This window comes from Lynx canadensis, chromosome C1 (assembly GCF_007474595.2).
Source record: "Lynx canadensis isolate LIC74 chromosome C1, mLynCan4.pri.v2, whole genome shotgun sequence".
NCBI classification, from domain to species: domain Eukaryota; kingdom Metazoa; phylum Chordata; class Mammalia; order Carnivora; family Felidae; genus Lynx; species Lynx canadensis.
In genome coordinates, this window is record NC_044310.1 from 119,581,553 (window position 1) to 119,601,401 (window position 19,849).

The 19,849-nt window shown below is 42.4% G+C and overlaps 1 protein-coding gene across 1 annotated transcript in view; it reads left to right on the top strand.

The window, feature by feature from the left end:
* The window catches only part of CCDC93 (coiled-coil domain containing 93), a 101,892-nt gene that overhangs the window by 42,113 nt on the left and 39,930 nt on the right, over positions 1-19,849 (top strand). The window contains exon 13 of the mRNA XM_030323702.1: positions 15,089-15,205. Within this exon, the coding sequence (XP_030179562.1) occupies positions 15,089-15,205 (117 nt within the window). The remainder of the gene's footprint in view (positions 1-15,088; positions 15,206-19,849) is intronic.

The window sequence follows — 19,849 nt, forward strand, 5'->3', positions numbered from 1 at the left end:
AGCTCAGTAAATTTTCCTCTGCAGTGCCTATTTTTCTATACATATAAAGAGAAAACCTGTCTCTCAGAGCGATTATCGCATCTGATAAATCGATGCCAGAGGTATAGCACAGGCATTTCTCCTCTACCAGGCTTCTTATAACTTGGGCCCAGTTTGGTGATTGGGTCGAGGAATAAGCTTTGCCGCTTAGGAGACAAACCCCATAACTCAACCAAGCCCAAGGCAAAATTTTTTGTTCCACTTTATTAAAAGTGTATAGAATGAACTAAAGCCTGAAAGTCATATTTCAGTGTTAGATTTTTTTCCCTCTCCTAAGAATGGGCAGCAGGACCTTGACTATTTCAGGGAGACAGTGATTAATCATTTTGCACATAACTGATTCTGGCCTGGCGGAGATGTAGTATCGGTAAAATCAGATTTACAGGGCATTGTTTCACATCCTTCCTTCCCCAGCCGTACTCCGTCTATCCCCCTAAACCGTTGATGTCTGTTGAAGCATCCAGCTTTGCTTTCCTTGTCTCAGGAGCCTTGACGACAAATTAGTTCTGCTCTGACCCGCCGTGCAATATTCTTCTCAAGTGATTGTGCACAGATGATGTAGTTGGGGAAGGGATGTCTCCCGAAACTGGGAGTTATGACCTACTGTAAACACAGCAGGTGGCCACCTCCCACCAAGTGAGGGGTCTTCTGAGCAGGACAGCCAATACAATGGCTTAGAATGTCTGGGGGTGGGATTCTCCTGTTTCCCCCACCCCCCCAAGTCAGTGCTTCTTTGCATGGGTTTTTAATGCAACTTTCATAGAAAGACTTTGTTGTAGATGCTGTTCGCTTTATTTGTTTGCTCTTGTTTTGTCAATGTCCTCCCACCAGAGACCACCAGGAACACAACTGTCACTGAACAGTTAGGTTTATTGCTGGTGGTAGTGAGGGAGACTGCTCACCAGTGGGGAACCAAATGGCATCTCAGTAAGGAGGCATTAGGAAAAACTTACTATGGAATTCGGGCTCACTTTAGCTGATTTGAGGAAGGACCAAGAAAGTAGGACTTTGCTCTGTGTTGGATGTTTTAAGGAAGGGCAGTTCTATAAAGGAGTGTCTAAATAAATTGTATCAGTAAGATGGGAGAGATGAAAAAAATTCTAGAAAGGTGGGAACGAATCAAGGTTAAAGCTGTATGCTCCTGTTAGCTGGTATAGGGGGATGGTTGGTCATGTTTGCGGTTTGAACAGTGATCAGGTTTTGTCCATGCTCAGACGTGATTACAGAGTGGTCGTGTTTTTACCTGTATCTGTAAGACTTTGTGTGATGTTGACACTCTTTGGAATTGTTTATGTTTAACACGAATACCTAGTATGCACAGGCCGGCTCCCACACATCCAGGCTTTGCTGAGAGTGCCAGCTGGGCTCACAGATGCCAGAGGGTGCTTTTCTCTTCCTCTGTGTGTATATTCAGTTATCTATTCCAGCATAGCAGTATTACTACACAGGTTGTAGCTTAAAACAACACACATTCATTATCTCACAGTCACTGTGGGCTAGCAGTTGGGCACAGCTTAGCAGGGTTCTTTGTTTCAGACTCTCACATGATTGCAGTGAAGGTGCTTCCCGGGGCTGCTGTCTCATCCAAAGCTCAACTGGGGCAGGATCTGCTTCTCAGCTCATGTGGTTGTTGGCAACATTCAGTTTCTTGCCACCTGTTGGCTGAGGTCCACAGCTCGTGCTGGCTGTCAGCTGGAGACTTCCCTCCATTCCTTGCCACGTGGCCTTCCCCAACATTGCCCCTTGTTTCATCAAAGCCAGCGAGGGGCAGCAGCTCCTCATGGGATAGACAGTACAGCTTTATGTAGCATAGCTATCTATATGCACTTACATACATCCCATCACCTTTGCTGTGTTCTCTTGGTTAGAAGCAAGTCACAGGTCCCACCCCCACCCAAGGGAGGAGATGACACAAAGGCCTGAACACCAGGAGGCAGACACCATGGGGCTGCTGTCAGGTTGTCCACCACAGTATGTTTGTTCTTCACTGTAATCTTACTGCCATAAATTGGGCTGACACCAGGCACTGGCAATTTATCTAAAATCCATAGCCTTCCCTTCCCTTCAGGGTTTCAGTAATGAACCCCTCGGAAGTGGAGATAGGGTTGAGGGATGCCCAAAAGGGAAGCCATCAAGAGGTACTTGAAAGAAACCCAAATTAGGCTGTGAACAGGATGGATTTTTGCTTAGGAAAGGGGACAAGATAGTTTGGGGAGGAAGGAAGAGTGAAAATGATTTTGTGACCAGGGGATGAATCGAACAGCCTGCCTGGGACAAGTTGGAAAGTTGACAGGCATTGGGATATAAAAATGTGGTAAAACACATGTGCAGGTTTCTCTTTGTAAGGTTCACAAATTCTTATAACAGTGTAACGTGATAAATAACCCATGTGTTTCAAAGCAATTCCCTGAGGTATGTAACTCGATTTAATATGGTTCCTGTAGAGCAGCAGGGAAGAGGAATGTAAAAAAGCTCCCAGATATATAATTCATGAGTTCACGTAGGCTCTTGGCCAAGGAGCACCATCCCCCTCTTTATCCAAAGGGTAACGCTCTTCTCAGAAGGTGCTAGATGAGACACCAGTGTGCTTTTTGGTGCGGATGTCTAATCTGTTCCCTGCATCTTAGCATTCACTTTTATAAGGAAGGAGAGTCTGTGACTGTGATTTGCAGGCAACTAAGAAGCCTGACTATCCAAAAACCACTCCCATTCCACTGTCCCCCACTAACCTGAGCCAGAAGAAAGGGAAGGAAGCTGAGCCAGGCAAGGCTGGGCCAGGGGAGGTGCCTGGTCCCTGAAAGGGTGGGAAGGGACTCTCCCTAATACCACATACCTACCAACCTATATACCGTTTCAACCACTTTAATACTTGACAGCCAGCTAAATCATTCCTTGGTCAGCGTCTTCCTGAACCAGAATCTTAGCACATTTTATAAATCTAGATGCACAGATCTGCCTTGGGGAATCAGAAGAATCTTTCCTGAGTGTGCCAGGTACCTTGCATACCATTATCTCATTTAATTCGCAGCAAATCGTCTGCCTTCCTTTATTACACTCATCCACATGCAGTCGAAACTGTTTATGTGTATGTGGACCACCTTTTACTCTCTGTAACTTTGAGGCCTTGCCAAGAGCCTGGCAGTGTTGGTGCTCAATACATAAACGTGATATATCCATTTTGCAGATGAAGATACTAAAGATCAGAGGTCTTAAGTAACTTGTCCAGTATCTTGCAGCTGGTAAGTTCCAGATTTGCACACAGGACCATCTGACTTTGAAACCTGTCTCCTTGGCAAGGTGACGTGTTCATACGGGAAAGCGGGGAAGGCCTCCTTTGCCATCATCCTTAGTGTCTGCCTTCCAGGCTTCGCAATGACAGCCTCTTTAGCGTCTTTCCTCATCCAACTGCCTACCTTGAGCTAAGTAGAGAGAAGATGCCAGATCATGTTGGGAACTAGCCACAGAAATAGGTAAAATGAAAATGGTGTGTATGTGTGCATTGTTTTTCATGTCATTGGAAAATAACATCCTAGCCAGAAGGCTGTCAACTTCTCGATGAATTTTGGACCACCGAAGGACTTATTTGTGGAAGGATTTTTTTTTCCTTAATAGGTTTTGGAAATTTTCCTTTCCAACAATTAAGAAGTTCTGACACCAGGACACCTGGGTGGCTCAGTCGATTAAGCGTCCGACTATTGGTTTCGACTCAGATCATGATCTCACAGTTTGTGAGTTTGAGCCCCACATCACTGTCAGCACAGAGCCTGCTTGGGGTATTCTCTCTCTCTCTCTCTCTCTCTCTGCCCCTCCCCTGCTCGTTTTCTCTGTCTCCCTCTCAAAAATAAATAAATAAACTTAAAAAAAAAAAAAAAAGTTCTGGCACCATTGCTTCTGACCTGTTGATTATGAGGACCATTCTCTATCTTGCACTTAATCCAAAGCCTAGACTGTCTTGAAATATCTTTCAGGAGCACTTGTGGGGAGCTCAGGTAATTAGAGCTGGGTGTAGCCAAAAAGAGGTAATGGCCAGAGTATGGTCAGGGATGCACGTAGAAAAACAGAAAGGAAAGAAAGTCTCTAGGGAATGCAGACAATCACATTTGATTAGATTTTGTCCCTTTCTACCATGATAATTTTTTTAAACAGTTTTTTTTTTATTTTAATTTTTTTTTGGAGGCTTGTGGTCATTGTTTCATTTTTTTTTATTATTTTTTTTACTGGTACATTGGGCTATGTATTTTTTATAAATAGTATTTATTGTCAAATTGGCCGACATACAATACCCAGTACTCATCCCAAAAGGTGCCCTCCTCAATGCCCATCACCCATTTTCCCCTCTCCCCCACCCCTTCATCCGCCCTTAGTTTGTTCTCTGTATTTAGGAGTCTCTTGTGGTTTGCCTCCCTCCCTCTCTGTTTGTAACTATTTTTTCCCCTTCCCTTCCCCCATGGTCTTCTGTTCAGTTTCTCAAGATCCACATATGATTTGAAGACATACGATATCTTTCTCTGACTGACTTATCTCACTCAGCATAATACCAGTTCTATCCACGTTGCTGCAAATGGCAGGATTTCATTCTTTCTCATTGCCAAGTAGTATCCCATTGAATATATAAACCACATCTTCTTTATCCATTCATCAGCTGATGGACATTTAGGCTCTTTCCATAATTTGGCTATTGTTGAAAGTGCTGCTATAAACATTGGGGTACGTATGCCCCTATGAATCAGCACTCCTGTATCCCTTGGATAAATTCCTAGTAGTGCTGTTACTGGGTCATAGGGTGGCTCTATTTTAATTTTTTGAAGAACCTCCACACTGTTTTCCAGAGCAGCTGCACCAGTTTGCATTCCCACCAACAGTGCAAGAGGGTTCCCATTTCTCCACATCCTCGCCAGCATCTGTTGTTTCCTGATTTGTTCATTTTAGCCACTCTGACCAGTGTGAGGTGGTATCTCAGGGTGGCTTTGATTTGTATTGCCCTGATGAGTGACGTTGACCCTCTTTTCATGTGTCTGTTGGCCATTTGGGGATATCTTCTTTGGAAAAGTGTCTATTCGTGTCTTCTGCCCATTTCTTCACTGGATTATTTTTTTTCGGGCGTTGAGTTTGGTAAGTTTTTTGGATACTAGCCCTTTATCTGATATGTCATTTGCAAATATTTTTTCCCATTCCATCAGTTGCCTTTTAGTTTTGTTGATTGTTTCCTTTGCAGTACAGAAGCTTTTTATCTTGGTGACGTCCCAGTAGTTCATTTTTGCTTTTAATTCCCTTGCCTTTGGAGACGTGTCGAGTAAGAAATAGCTGCGGCTGAGGTCAGAGAAGTTTTTTTCCTGCTTTCTCTTCTAGGTTTTTGATGGTTTTCTGTCTCACATTTAGATCTGTCATCCATTTTGAGTTTATTTTTGTGTATGGTGTAAGAAAGTGGTCTAGTTTCATTCTTCTGCATGTTGTAGTCCAGTTATCCCCCCACCATTTGCTAAAGAGACTTTTTTCCATTGGATGTTCTTTCCTGCTTTGTCAAAGATTAGTTGGCCATATGTTGTGGGTCCAGTTTTATGTTCTCTGTTCTATTCCATTGGTCTATGCGTCTGTTTTTGTGCCAATACCATACTGTCTTGATGATTACAGCTTTGTAGAGGCTAAAGTCTGGGATTGTGATGCTTCCCGCTTTGGTTTTCTTCTTCAATATTACTTTGGCTCTTCAGGGCCTTTTTGTGGTTCCATACAAATTTGAGGATTGTCTGTTCTAGCTTTGAGAAGAATGCCAGTGCAATTTTGATTGGGATTGCAGTGAATGTGTAGATTGCTTTGGGTAGCATTGACATTTTAACAGTGTTTATTCTTCCAATCCACGAACTTGGAATGTTTTTCCTTTTCTTTGTGTCTTCTTCAATTTCCTTCATAAGCTTTCTATAGTTTTCAGCATATAGATCTTTTACATCTTTGGTTAGGTTTATTCCTAGGTATTTTATGGTTCTTGGTGTAATTGTAAATGGGATCAGTTTATTTCTCTTTCTGTTCTTTCATTATTGGTGTATAAAAATGCAACCTATTTCTGCACATTGATTTTGTACCCTGAGACTTTGCTGAATTCATGTATCAGTTCTAGCAGTCTTTTGGTGGAGTCTTTTGGGTTTTCCATGTAAAGGATCATGTCATCTGCAAGAAGTGAAAGTTTGACTTCTTCTTTGCCAATTTTGATGCCTTTTATTTCATTTTGTTGTCTGCTGATGCTAGGACTTCCAACACTATGTTAAACAACAGCAGTGGGAGTGGACATCCCTGTCGAGTTCCTGACCTTAAGGGGGAAACTCTCAGTTTTTCCCCATTGAGGATGATATTAGCTGTGGGCTTTTCAAATATGGCTTTTATGATGTTTATGTATGTTCCTTCTATCCTGACTTTCTTAAGGGTTTTTTTATTAAGAAAGGATGTTGTATTTTGTCAAATGCTTTTTCTGCATCCATTGACAGGATCATATGGTTCTTATGGTACCACGTTGATTGATTTGCAAATATTGAACCAGCCCTACAGCCAAGGAATGAATCCCACTTGATCATGGTGAATAATTCTTTTTATATGCTGTTGAATTTGATTTGCTAGTATCTTGTTGAGAATTTTTGCATCCATGTTCATCAGGGATATTGGCCTATAGTTCTCCTTTTTTGTGGGGTCTCTGTCTGGTTTAGGAATCAAGGTGACGCTGGCTTCATAGAATGAGTCCAGTAGTTTTCCTTCCATTTCTATTTTTTGGAACAGCTTGAGAAGAATAGATATTAACTCTGCTTTAAATGTCTGGTAGAATTCTCCTGGGAAGCCATCTGGCCCAGGACTCTTATTTGTTGGGAGATTTTTGATAACTGATTCAATTTCTTCACTAGTTGTGGGTCTGTTCGAATTTTCTATTTCTTCCATTTGAGTTTTGTCTACCGTGATAATTTTTATGCCACTTGTGATGCAACAAGCAAAGAAAACTTGTCTCTTAAGTTCTGCCACTCACTAACCTGGACAGTACGCTGTGTGGGAGCCTTTTGTTTGCAAGTGATAGGAACTGTGTCCAGAATGGTATAAACAAAAGGGAGCATTTATCAGCTGTCATAACTGGGAGGTCCGTGAATGCAGGGCTCCTAGAGACTCAAACAGCCTTGTCTCATCTTTCTGCCTTTGTTTCACTCGGTCTCTCTCTGCATTGTCACCTGGTGGCTTCACCACAGACTGTCAGTCTTCTCACACCCACCGCACTTCTGTGTGTAAAGTCCTAAGGATGACCTCTGTTCGACACGGTTCTGGCCTTGATTGGCAGCCGTCTGGAATGAAGAAGAATGGTGATTGTGAATCCCCACAGGAACTGTTATGAACCAAAGAATGCTGGGCACACGCAGTGGCCGGCGCCTCCTAAGCCTTCGCTCCCGGTAGGACCGCAGAGAATTTGTCTAACTAAATTGGATGGGATTGACCCAGAAGAACCCGTTGTTAATATGTCATCTGCCTTGTTGAGGTAGCTGCCTTCATGTTGTAATTTCTCTACGCTGGTTTTATATTTTCAGTTAGTGCTATTCCACTTAGCTTTTTAAAACATTTACAAAGAAAAGTGGTATCATTTGGGGGATATTTTAAGTCTTCAGCTTGATTTCTTTTCTGCCGAGAACTGACAGAATTGAGCCCCTACATGGGATGATCTCTTCTTGCAGCAAACACCTGTTGTGCACGTACTGTGTCCCAGGCAGTGTCAGGTATGGGGGCAAGGACAGAGTTATGAGAAGATGTGGACGCTGCCTTGAGAAGCTCCTAGTTAGCAGTCAACCAACCCATAAAGAGAGAAATTGCAGAAGAATATAGCCTGGTGATCTCAAGTGGATGCCAGTTGTTGCTTGGTTTGTGTTGCCATTTGAAACATCAGTACACGCTCGAAGCAAATTGGTTGTTGGTATAGTTGATACTGAACTTTTTTTTCCTGGTAATAAATAGACAGAATGAATGACTTTTTAAAACTATACCCAGTTGAGACAAAATGGAAAAGAATAGACTAAGGGGGCTGGGGACTGAGGAAAGATAGCACGCCCCAGGGGCCTTGCCAAGATTAGCAGGTCATGGGGACCTTAGCAACCAGGCGACCCTGACTACTTGTTGAAGAGTCAGGCCTGAACTAGAACTACCGTGGTTTCTGGTAAGTGTAGATTCAAATGTTTCTAATCCCGTCATCTGGCCCCTCCACAGAACAGCATTTTTTACCATCTTCTAGCAGCACTGGCATGTAGAGTTAGGGAACAAGTATGGTATAAGGAAAGAGTTGCCTGCCCTCTTGGGAAGCTCCTGCTGTGACCACAGACAGAAAAAAGAGTTTTTTTCTAGGGGTGGATTTTTATACCCCTTCCTTCTGGACTCCATTTCTTCACACAAGGTCACGAGTGTTTGACAAATCACATCCTACATCTGTAAACTTCTGGAGGGGCAAGATTTCATCTTTGATCCCTGTATCTCAGTTGCCTAACACATAATAAATGCTCAGTTGAGGCTGACAAGTGACTCTGACAAGATTCTGCCGAGACTCGCCCAGGGGCCATTCAGGGTGACTTTCCCTCCTAAGACAGACTCTTCTGAGATGTTGCGTGGATCAGTTCCTTGTAGTTTCCTTCCTAGCGCTGCTGACAGTGCCCTGTGTTGCTTGTCTCTACCTGCCTCCCAGGACTAGGATGTCTGTTGTAAGTGATGGCTGGGCTCATTGAATATCCCCAGTGCCTAACGTAATAGGGTTTTCATGAACGTTTGTGGAAGAAAAAATGGAAGGGAGGGAGGAGAAGGAACAAGAAGAGCTTTCAAAACTCTCTTCCTCTGTGGCACAATTTAGACTTGAGGAGTATGTGGAGGATAACCCCTTTATTTGTGGATAAGGCTTTACCTGACTGGACTGTGAAGGTCCAGGGGTAAGGTCTGTGTCTTTTTCCATGTCCCCGGTGCCTACCACTGTGCCTCATACATAACAGGGTCTGAGTGAAGGTTACTTCAACTAAGCAAAGGAAGTTGGGATGGAGAGATTTAGAACGGTAATCAGAATCTGGAGATTAAGGAATCCTGTGAATCCGGAAAGAATAATGTTAAATATATGGGATTTCTAAAGTGTTCCACAGTCTCCTGAAATCTGCATGACTTAAAGCAATAGATAGTAACTAACAGCAACTAAAGAAGAAAAAAATGGTATCAGCTAATGAATTGTTGACCTAGTAGGATGGTCTCAAGCTGCACAGTGCAGCCCACAGTCTCAGGATCTGTATCAATTTGGATAAAGCATAGAATTTGTTTTGTCAGATTTGAACATCATTGAAAGCTAGAAAAGAAGAGATGGCTAGCACTCTGGAGAATAGAATCAACATTCAAAACTACCTTAGGTTGAAATGATGAGCCCAAACAAATTCATTTTTTAAAGAGGATAAATGTGAACTTTGATTGAATTTCAGCAAAATCAGTCATACCAATTCAGGATCAGGCGACCTGACAGTAGTAGTTCATGGGGATAAAAGTGAGAGGTATAGGATTCTGCTCATGCATACTAAATGCTAAGCGCATTCCAGGCAAATACTGCCCGCCCTGCAACCCAGAACTGTGCGTTAGACTCAGCAGTGTTACATGAATATGGGTCTTTGAAATTCACGCAATTTCATTAGTGGGAGTCAGAAATACTGAAAAGAATCTACATATCTAGTCTTATTAATAGAAGCGGAGGGGAATGAGCGAATAGTCCCATCCCATCTGCAGCGCTCAGACTCCAGTGAAAAGGTCACTTGTAAGCTGGAGAATGTCTAGAGGACCGTAGCCAAGATGGGGAAGGGTATTGACGCACCATTACAGGAAGGGGAGAGGAAAGAGCGATGGAGACTTCCTTGTCAGTAATTCTAACTATGCGAAAGAGTGATTACACTTAATCTCTGTTGCTTCAGGGAAGAATGGACATGTATGTGTTTGTGTCTCTGCAGATCTGATTCTGTCTGTTTTCTGCTGGATTTTTGCTTGTGTTTTGTACGTGCTTTCAAATTTTGATTGTGAGTTCATATTCCTTGCAAATTTACCTACAGAAATTCTTTGAAGCCTAGAGTTGAATCTCTGTTCTTTCAGAGGAGATTTGCCTTTTTGTATTGGCAAGCACCCGGAGACACCCCAGCCCAAGTCCATTGTATACATAGTCTTGGGGCGCCTGGGTGGCTCAGTCAGTTAAGCGTCCGACTTCGGCTCAGGTCATGATCTCACAGTTTGTGAGTTCGAGCCCCGCATCGGGCTCTGTGCTGACAGCTCAGAGCCTGGAGCCTGCTTTGGATTCTGTGTCTCCCTCTCTCTCTCTGCCCCTCCCCTGCTCATGCTCTGTCGCTTTCTGCCTCAAAAATAAATAAAACATTAAAAAAAAATAAAAAAAAAAAACAAACATAGTCTTGACTTGAGGGTTTTGTAGACCATACAGGTAGTGTGTGGATTTAGACACACACTGCATAAGGGCCAATCTGTCACAAAAATCTGGCTGCAGACTTTTCTTTCTTCTTTCACCTATTTCAAGGTTTATGCAAAGCAATTATTGAAGTGTAAAAATCAAAGTTTGAGTTCACCTGGTGTTGACAAATACTTTCAAGAAAAAAGCCAACTGCAGTGGGTATACATACCTTCCTAGAGTTCCACTTTCACTAACTTTCGGCTTGACAGGTTTCTTACATTCTTGCTAGCTCATAGCTTTTTTAAAAGATTAAAAAATTAAGTATTTTATATTATCTGTTTACTTGTCTTCAGTAGAAGGGTTCATCAACGTGCCAGAAACTGAAGCCCATCTCTTCAGTATAGAGAACTATATCATGAGATAGGGATCTTTGTTGCTGACAGCTTTGTGGCCATATTTTAGTAGGGGAAGGAGGTAACATAGGAGAGATTTCTATTTTAGGAAGAAGGTTTGTATGTAGATAACCTTTGGGGTCTCTTTCATTATAAAAGTATATAGTTTTAGCTAAAGTAATCATTTTTTGTTTCTCTTAGGAATTTACTATTTTGAACCAGACTAATATTATTGAATGACATTTAAATCTGGTTCCCCTAAGAGTGGAAGTTATGAATATCTATCATTTATTAGAAAACATTGAATCTGTACTAGAAGTCATCTTAATCCACACTGTGGTTTTAAAAGCACGTTCTTAATCTGAAATTGTTGAACAAAATTAGATTGGTTCTTTAGTCCTCCCTCCAGTGTAAACACAAATGGAATATTTGTAGATGATTGGCATTCTTTGAGAGATATTACACTTTTCAAGTAGAAATCAGTTAAGATGCCCCAAGGATTTAATTTTTTCTGTGAAAGATTTACTATAAAGTTTCCTCTCCATCGGTCCAACTTTGTCTCATCCTTCCAGATCCAACGTCGTCATCTTCAGTTTCCTTCTCACTGTGACTCTCAGTGACCAGAATGCCACATGGGCCATAATGCTATAAAGAACTGCTTCTGCCTTTATCAGTCTCTAGATTGCTTAATAAAAAATATGTTTAAAAAATAGGCTTTCCATTGACTAGGTTAAGACTCTTTAATTCAGCTTAAGAATAAATGATTATATCTGCACAAAAATAACTTCCCATTAAACAAAGCACTTTGCATAGCACCATCACTAGACTCAAAGGCAAACGGAGGGACCCACAGTTCATATGTGCTCTGAGCCATGTGCATATATTACCCATTTTAATTGGGATGGAGAAATGTCAGATATGGAATTGGCATATAATATCCTGATATTAATGTACATTAATGCTTTGAAGATTCAAATTTAAGGGGCTGCACCTGGTGGAATCAGAAGGAACTTTCCTCTCTCTAGGTCATATAAGTTATAGGTGGGCCCACTCCACTGATTGGAGCTCATTGCTAATAAGGTGGCCCCAATCAGTGATTGGGACCAATACAGGATTCCCAAGTGGGCCAGGCCCCTTAGATTAAAGTAGTGGTTCTCAAAATTTTCAGTTTCAGGATCCTTTAAGAACTCTTAAAAACTACCGAGGTCTCAATAGCTCACATATTAATGCATTTACAAATAATAGTAATAAATGCATTACATATTAACATCAAAGCAATAATACTACATGACATGTAACATCTGAGAAACTTCACAGTATAATCATAAGAATGAGAATGAACAAGATGACATTTTAGTATTATTGTGAAAAAGACACTGACCTTGACGACCCCTGGGAGAGTCAGGCCATGTGGCTAAAAATTTAAATCTAGATAGAAAGGGGCACTTGGGTGTCTCAGTCAGTTGAGTGTGCAACTCTTGATTTCAGCTCAGGTCATGATCCCAGGGTCGTGGGGTCAAGCTATGCTGAGCATGGAGCCTGCTTAAGATTCTCTCTCTCTCTCTCTCTCTCTCTCTCTCTCCCTCCCTCCCTCTCCCTCCCCCCCCCTCCCCCTCCCCCCCCCTCTCCCCCTCTCTCTCTCTCTCCCTCCCTCTCTCCCTCTCTCCCTCTCTCTCTCCTTCCCCCCTCCCTCTCCCCTTCCCCCTCTCCCTCTGCCTCTCTCTCTCTCTCTCAAATGAAATAAAATAGTAAAATAAATCTAGGTAGAAAGATTGTAAAATAGAGAAAGAGATAATAAACCAGCCTAGATATCTTTCCAGATATCGAGGTAGCCACTGGTTTTCCTGCAAGAAGCCTTCTCTGAAGTGAAGTCAAAGGTCTTGATTTTAAAACAAAGCTGTACATATGCAGGTACACAGGTAAGAGGGTGAAGAAGCCAGGTTGGAGATACACTTTTCATTACCTTAGGACCTTAGCCATAAAAGCAGTTCATCAGCAGGAAAACTTGCTAAAAGTTGGAAACACCATCCAAGCCATGCCAAGGTGCAGAACAGCCCTGAATGAGTATGTGCTCGCCCCTGCAGACTGGAAGAAGTCTGGGGGATAAGTGAGACACTGATACCCTGGAGCCTGCCTGCATAGGCCACTGGAGGAGGTCAGAATACTCCAGATAATTATGATATCAAACATGGGGACATACCTGTGGGGTAGTTCCAGGGGACAGGGAATCCATTCTGTTTCAAATGCCAATAAATCATTAGCTAGAAGGCTTATGTAATTCTACTAGTAGAGTTAAAAGCTCTCAGGATATGCCAGAGACATGCTGGAAATCAGTGTCAAGGAATCTAAGTTGGGTGGTAAAACCCAAATCTGAAAATTAACTATGAAAAAAAAAAAGCTATTAAATATATATAGCAAACAAAAGTGGCCAAATAAATAACACTGTTCATCAGTGTAGAGGAGATATAATTGGTTCATAATAAATCCGTTTCTGACAAATGATTTGAAAATTGAGAGGGAGTCGTCCTTCCTCCTCCCCCATTTTTTATACTCAGATAATTTTCAGAAACAGTTCCCCGTCTCTAGACTATAGGTTGCGAATCTCTTGATGTGACCAAATTAGTTGTATTTGCAAAAGTTAACTCTAGGGGCGCCTGGGTGGTTTAAGCATCCTTAAGCCTCCAAGTTTGGCCCAGGTCATGCTCTTGTGGTCCATGGGTTCGAGCCCCACATCGGGCTCTGTGCTAACAGCCCAGAGTGTGGAGCCTGCTTCAGATTCTGTGTCTCCCCCTCTCTCTGCCCCTCCCCCATTCTCTTTCTCTTTCTCTCTCTCTCAAAAGTAAGTAAAAAAAAATTTTTTTTATTTTAAAGTTAACTCTAATTCCCAGAGATCCAAATAAGCTAGAGTATGTTAGTTGACATTTTTTTTAAATCCCTGGTTTCAAGGCTAGATATGTTGCATTACTGAGTGCTTAGTTTTTCTATTTCTTTTATGGCCCACCAGCCCACGAGATGGAAAGTGATGGATATTCCTTACTGTTTTACGCAGCCATATCCTGCTGGTTGTTCCCCACCTCCGGAACCGTTAAGCGGCAAAAACTCATCATCTGTTAGTAGTGCTGCTGAATTATTCAGGGAAGTCCTTAACCAAAATAAGTGGTGACTGTTCCGTCCAATTTCTCCTCCTCCTCACTTCCCCATCTCTTTTCCCTGTGGGCAAATCTTCCAGACTTTTCAAGCTTATGATCACTGTGAAAACATGCAGAGAAAATCAAATACCCAAGTAGTTGTGTTGCACTTGGGCTTAAAGTCACTGCTTAGTTTGGAACTGGGATACTTCCAGTAAAGAAGGAAATGTGGTTGAAATGGGCATTTGTTTAATAAAGCTTATCTAATCTTTTTATGATTATCTACGAAGTATGGGAAGGACTCCTGTTGCAACAGGATCAACCTTTTAATTTGTTTGTCCTAAGGCTTCTCACTAGGGTGAGGCTGCTGGTTGTATTCAGTGTCTCTACCCAGCTGCCTCCTCCTCTGTGTGGTTTCTCAGTGCCGTTGCTGCGTTCACCCAGAAATCTCTCCCTTACCCACTTCGAGTCCTGACAGGTCTCTACTTCCTGCACAACCTTTTTCTCCCTTCCCTCCTCACATACAATTTTAGGAATCTCCTGCTGGCCCCTCACCAACTTTCATCCCTTTCAAATTTATCCTCTGTGAACACCAAAAGAATAGAAAGGGAGTGGATCCATAGGATGGAGACAAATAAGTTGATAGGCTGTGGCTTTTCATTATAAATACTTGCAAAGAGTTAAACTTTTTGACCATATACTTATAATACTTCAGTGAAAGTGAATCAGTTTGCCATTCTTGATAACTCCATTGTAGTCTCATGAAGACACTGATATGACTGTGTTATTCCTCTATTTAAAACCTTTTGATGGTGCCCTGTTGCCTATATGACCTACATGATACCAACATAACCACAGTTATGTATTCCTGTGCTTCTGCACATGCTGCTCCTCTGCCAGGAATGCAGACTCTGTTGGTGAGGAACCTGATCATTGTGCCAGAGTCTTCTCTGGACCGGGGTTTTGCCTGGGACCCCATGGCTGCCCTGGCTTGGTTTTGACAGGCTGCTCGTAGTGCTCTTCCCAGGGTGAGCAGGGATGGATCCGTCTCACATAAACTGAGATGGGCTAACTAAATCCTTTGGGCTTGCCCTCCGTGTTTCCCACAGCAGTCTGAGTTGTCAGCAGAAGAAAGTCCAGAAAAATTAGGAACCTCCCAGCTACATCGTCGGAAAGTCATTTCCTTGAACAAGCAGATTCTGCAGAAGACCAAACATCTGGAAGAGGTTGGTGGCTTTTTTTTTTTTTATAATTACATTCAAGTAAAATGAAGCTATTCTTCAAGAAGGGAGAAACTGGGGAGGGAGTGAAGATCTTCATGTTAGAATAGAAGTTCTAGAATAGGAATTAGCCTACTACAGCCCTTAGGCCAGTTCAGCTGCCACCTGTGTTTGTAAGTCAGGTTTTATTGGAATACATGCACATCTATTTGTTTACATACTTTCTGTGCCCACTTTCAAGCTCCAGGGGCAGAACTGAGTAGTTGCTGCAGAGATCACGTGTCCCAGAAAGCCCAAGATAGTTTGCTTTCTGGCCTTTTCCAGATGTGGTTCATAAAGCTTTTAAAATATTTATCCTCTGACCCGAACTGAAAAGTTTGCCAGCGTCTGTTCTAGAAGAAGGTCACATGACAAGAAGAGCATTTATTGCGGGGCGCCTGGGTGGCGCAGTCGGTTAAGCGTCCGACTTCAGCCAGGTCACGATCTCGCGGTCCGTGAGTTCGAGCCCCACGTCAGGCTCTGGGCTGATGGCTCGGAGCCTGGAGCCTGTTTCCGATTCTGTGTCTCCCTCTCTCTCTGCCCCTCTCCCGTTCATGCTCTGTCTCTCTGTCCCAAAAATAAATAAACGTTGAAAAAAAAATTTAAAAAAAAACAACAAAAAAAAAACAATTAATATTAAGAAGAGCATTGATTGGCTCACAAATGTTAACTGAGCACTACTCTGCTAGGCCGTGGGGTTAAATGAAGAACAAGTTATCCCTGCTTTTAAGGATCTTAAGAGAGCGATGAGGGAACATATTCTAAACAAATACATCACACACACAACACCATTTAATTACAGCTGTGATAAGTGCTTGAAGGAGACTTCTAGAGTGATAAGATAGGGAGATTTGACCTGGCCTCAGTCACAGAGGACTCCTACTGAAAAGATGAATAGGTGTTTGCTGGGCTGGAAGGCTGCATGGGAAGTAGGTGGGGGCTTGGCTGGGAAATTATGGAACAACATGAGCTAGGACCTGGAAGAGGAAGGGTCCTGGCCAGTTGCTGTTTTGTGGCTGGAGAGTCTTAAGTGGGGCAGTTAGTTAGCAGAAGCTGATCAGACAGGACTTCCCAGGGCATGATAAGGTGAGTGGAAGCCATTGGAAGGTTTAAGGAAGGGAGTGGCGTTATCAGCTTTGCATGTTTCAGAGACCATTCATGAGTTCATTGGACCGACTGTTAGGTTGCTGATCCAGTAGTCCAGGCGTGAGCTGTTGATGGCTTTGATGAGGTGGGGGAATTGGAGGAAACAAGTTTATTTTCAAGGGAGCTTTAGGACATGGTATTCTGTATACCTCGTGATGGATGGGACTATTTTGGAAAGACCTTCACATATTCATTCTAGAAAGTAGAGTTTGACTCAGGAACAATCAATAGAGGATAAAAAGTTGTTACATGCTTCAGTTGCATTGGCAGTACGCTTTAATTAATTAGAAAAGCACGTGTAGCAGAAGATTATGGGAATGAATACAGCTTTGTAAAGAACCGTTCACCAGTAGTTCCTGTAACAATTGATTTCCAAAAATGGGTGCCATTTGGCATTTTGAACTTGTACGTTTTTTATCCTTTCAAGTCTCACGTATTCAAAAGATACTAATACATCAAATGGGCTTGCTCGATCATTTTTTGTTTGAATTTGTTCTGTTAGAATTTGTTCTACCATAGCTGAACAAACAGTAGGTTGGTTTTGCCAAAATGCCTTGGATAATAAGCAAACAAGGATACAAAGATTGTGATTTGATTTCTGTTTTATTATTTAGACATTTTAACTCATAGCTCAGAGAGTATCCTCTCTACTCCTGACCCTTGCCATTATGATAAGAACCTGAAAGTGATCGGTTCAAAAAGAACTCATCACAGAATCAAGATAAGCCTGAATTAGGGATGATGCTTCTTTATCATAATGTCTTTACCCTCAAGAGGGAGATCGTTTTGAAGATACCGCAGACCCCATGAGTCAGAGTATCTCAGCATGAATGTTTGCTTTTTCTCTCCCATCTAAACTTGGGGAGAAGGGGTGCCATTGCAGTGGCAGTCCCGGAGCATACTCAGCTGAAGGGGCAGTCCTCGCTGACTCGGGTCTGTTTTGCAGTTGGTCCAGAACCTATGGGTACCATGCACCTGTTATTTTTCAGGCACACTGCCCGTATGTGGCAGGCTCTGTAAAGGACAGCGATAATTATTACTGCAAGTAGTGCTCTTAATGATGACCAGCACGTACAGTAGTCCCTAGCCACGTAGCTAGTCAGCTGGACGAGGAAAATGATGAAGGGAGGGAAATATTTGCCAAGGTCACTTATCACGTATGAGTTAGGGGTCTCAGATGATAAAAAGAGAGAGAGTTCCAAGGATGAAATGAAGATATAAACAGGAATGCACTTATATGAACCAAAGCCTTATGCAGACATAAGGAATAAAAGATTAGAAAGCTTCTCAGATAAGTATAGAAATGAATGTAAAGATTGAAAACCAACATCAACACTTTCATAAACATTTTTTCTCAAAATGTTTTGAGCTATAATAATATGCCTTTTTCATTTCTAGATAATTTGCTACACCCATTTTAATTTGGAATGTCCTATCAAAATAAATAAATAACACATAAACAAACAAACATTGTTGCCAAAGTTTAAATTTGACTTTGCTCTTTGACAAAATGTTGCTCTATCTAAATTTGCCCTTCTGCGAAAAGTTGTCCACCTCTGGACTTGCTGGTCTGCAGAGTTCCTTCACCTCCTAGTAGTCTCTGATTCTGTCCACCAGAAGTCACAGCGTCGGCAGCAAGCCTCTTGTGTGAGAATCCAGGTCTCTGGAGCGGCAGCCCCAGCTCCTTCCTCTGTCACCCTCCTGGACTGCCTCCCTGGCCACCTCACCCGGCCTTCACTCACTTCTTGGTGAGCACTGAACAGCGAGTCATAATGAGAGACCATATACTCCACACGCCTGTGTGTGAAGGTCTGCTATACACATTTTTTGTCCCTATCCATTTTTAATAGCTTTAACCACTTTTAAAAATTACAGGTATAGTACAAGCTCACTGTAAATAAACCAAATAGTATGGAACTATATCATGAAATGAAGGTCCGCCCTCCCCCAAAATATGACAGTCCCCTCTACGCATTGAAAAGGCCACTGTTTTTGAGACCTTTGCAAACACTTGTATATGCCCATTTACCTGGGGAGAACGGGTTGTCTGACTACAATATTCAGTTCATTTTTCACTTATTCTAAGACAGATGTCTCTCCGTCAGTAGTGATAATGGCTAATAAGGACTTTTTTACTGAGTATTTACAAAGTGCTTTTCAAACTCATTCATTCTTCTCACACAACATCCTTGTGGAAGGGGTACTATTATTTTCCTCATTTTACAAATAAGGAAACAAACACAGAGAAGTGAGGTAGTTCGGCCTGTGATCACACATCTTTCTAATGGTGAAACCAAAACTTTGACTATATAAATATACCTCATTCTTTCTAATTGACTGCATAGTGTGACGTAGCGCATGTGTAATATAATTTATTGTACCTGCCCCCATTCATGGGTATGTAGATTGTTTCAGGTTCCCCCTCTCCATTGCAAATTTATGTATCTCTTTGTACAGTCATCTTTGTGCAAATATGTAAGTATTCCTGTAAGATAGATTTTAGGAAGTAGAATTGCTGGGTTAAAAAATATATGCATTTTTTATTTTGCTAGAAGCCATCAAATTATTCACCAGTTATTTTGCCAGTTTATATTTCCACCAGTAGTATATGAGAGAATCCAAACTCCTTAAATCCAAGAACTCCTCATCCAAGGTCATGCAGGTGGAAGGCAACCCGGATATACTCCGTTGGCCTTGATGATAACCCTGGAGAGGTTCTAGCCCAATAGACCAATGGGAGGAGGGGCAAAAGCAAGAGAAGGAATAAAGAGCCTCTCTGGGTACAAGGGAGTGCGCTGCAGAGGCATAGAGCTGGGACGCAGCTAGTACGTAACTGAGAAGAAACCTGAGACTGAGGAAGGAAAGAGGAACCCAGAAATGGAGTGGTAGCCAGCTACTGAATTTAGGGGTGAGTCTAAGGTTTAATGATGAAGAAGAAAATAGGGGTAGGAGAATCACGAAGGATTCCAGTAAGATGAAGAGCTCAGCTAAGCTACTGGGACATCCTGTTTGAGAAAAGATGGTCAGATGAGCAGATGAAAAGACCTCTTATGAAATCAGTTAAAGAGGAGAGATGAGTCTTCTCTAATTAGAAAGCTACATCTCTGCCAAGGCCCAGCCTGCTTGAGTCTTTGTTGTGATGCCTTCCTTAGACTCCCCGTGAGCCAGGCTCTTTCCTTGGGCCTCCCCCAGGTCTGGCCCTGCCCCAGCTATTCTCATACTCTAATCCCCAGTTTCCTGGTCCAGCTCCTTGAGTGCAGGGACTGTTCCATGTTCATCGTCTCCTCCCACACACCTCATGTGAGCGGAGCATGAGGTAAATGTCAAATGGCAGCTGGTCAGGCACATGGTTGAGAGGTGGGCAGCAAGGTGGGTGAGGCAGGTGGGAAATGCCAGGAGCCCTTCCTGGAGCCACAAAAGAGCTTCAAGAGTTCAACCACTAGTGTTTCAAGAGAAAAACTTTCT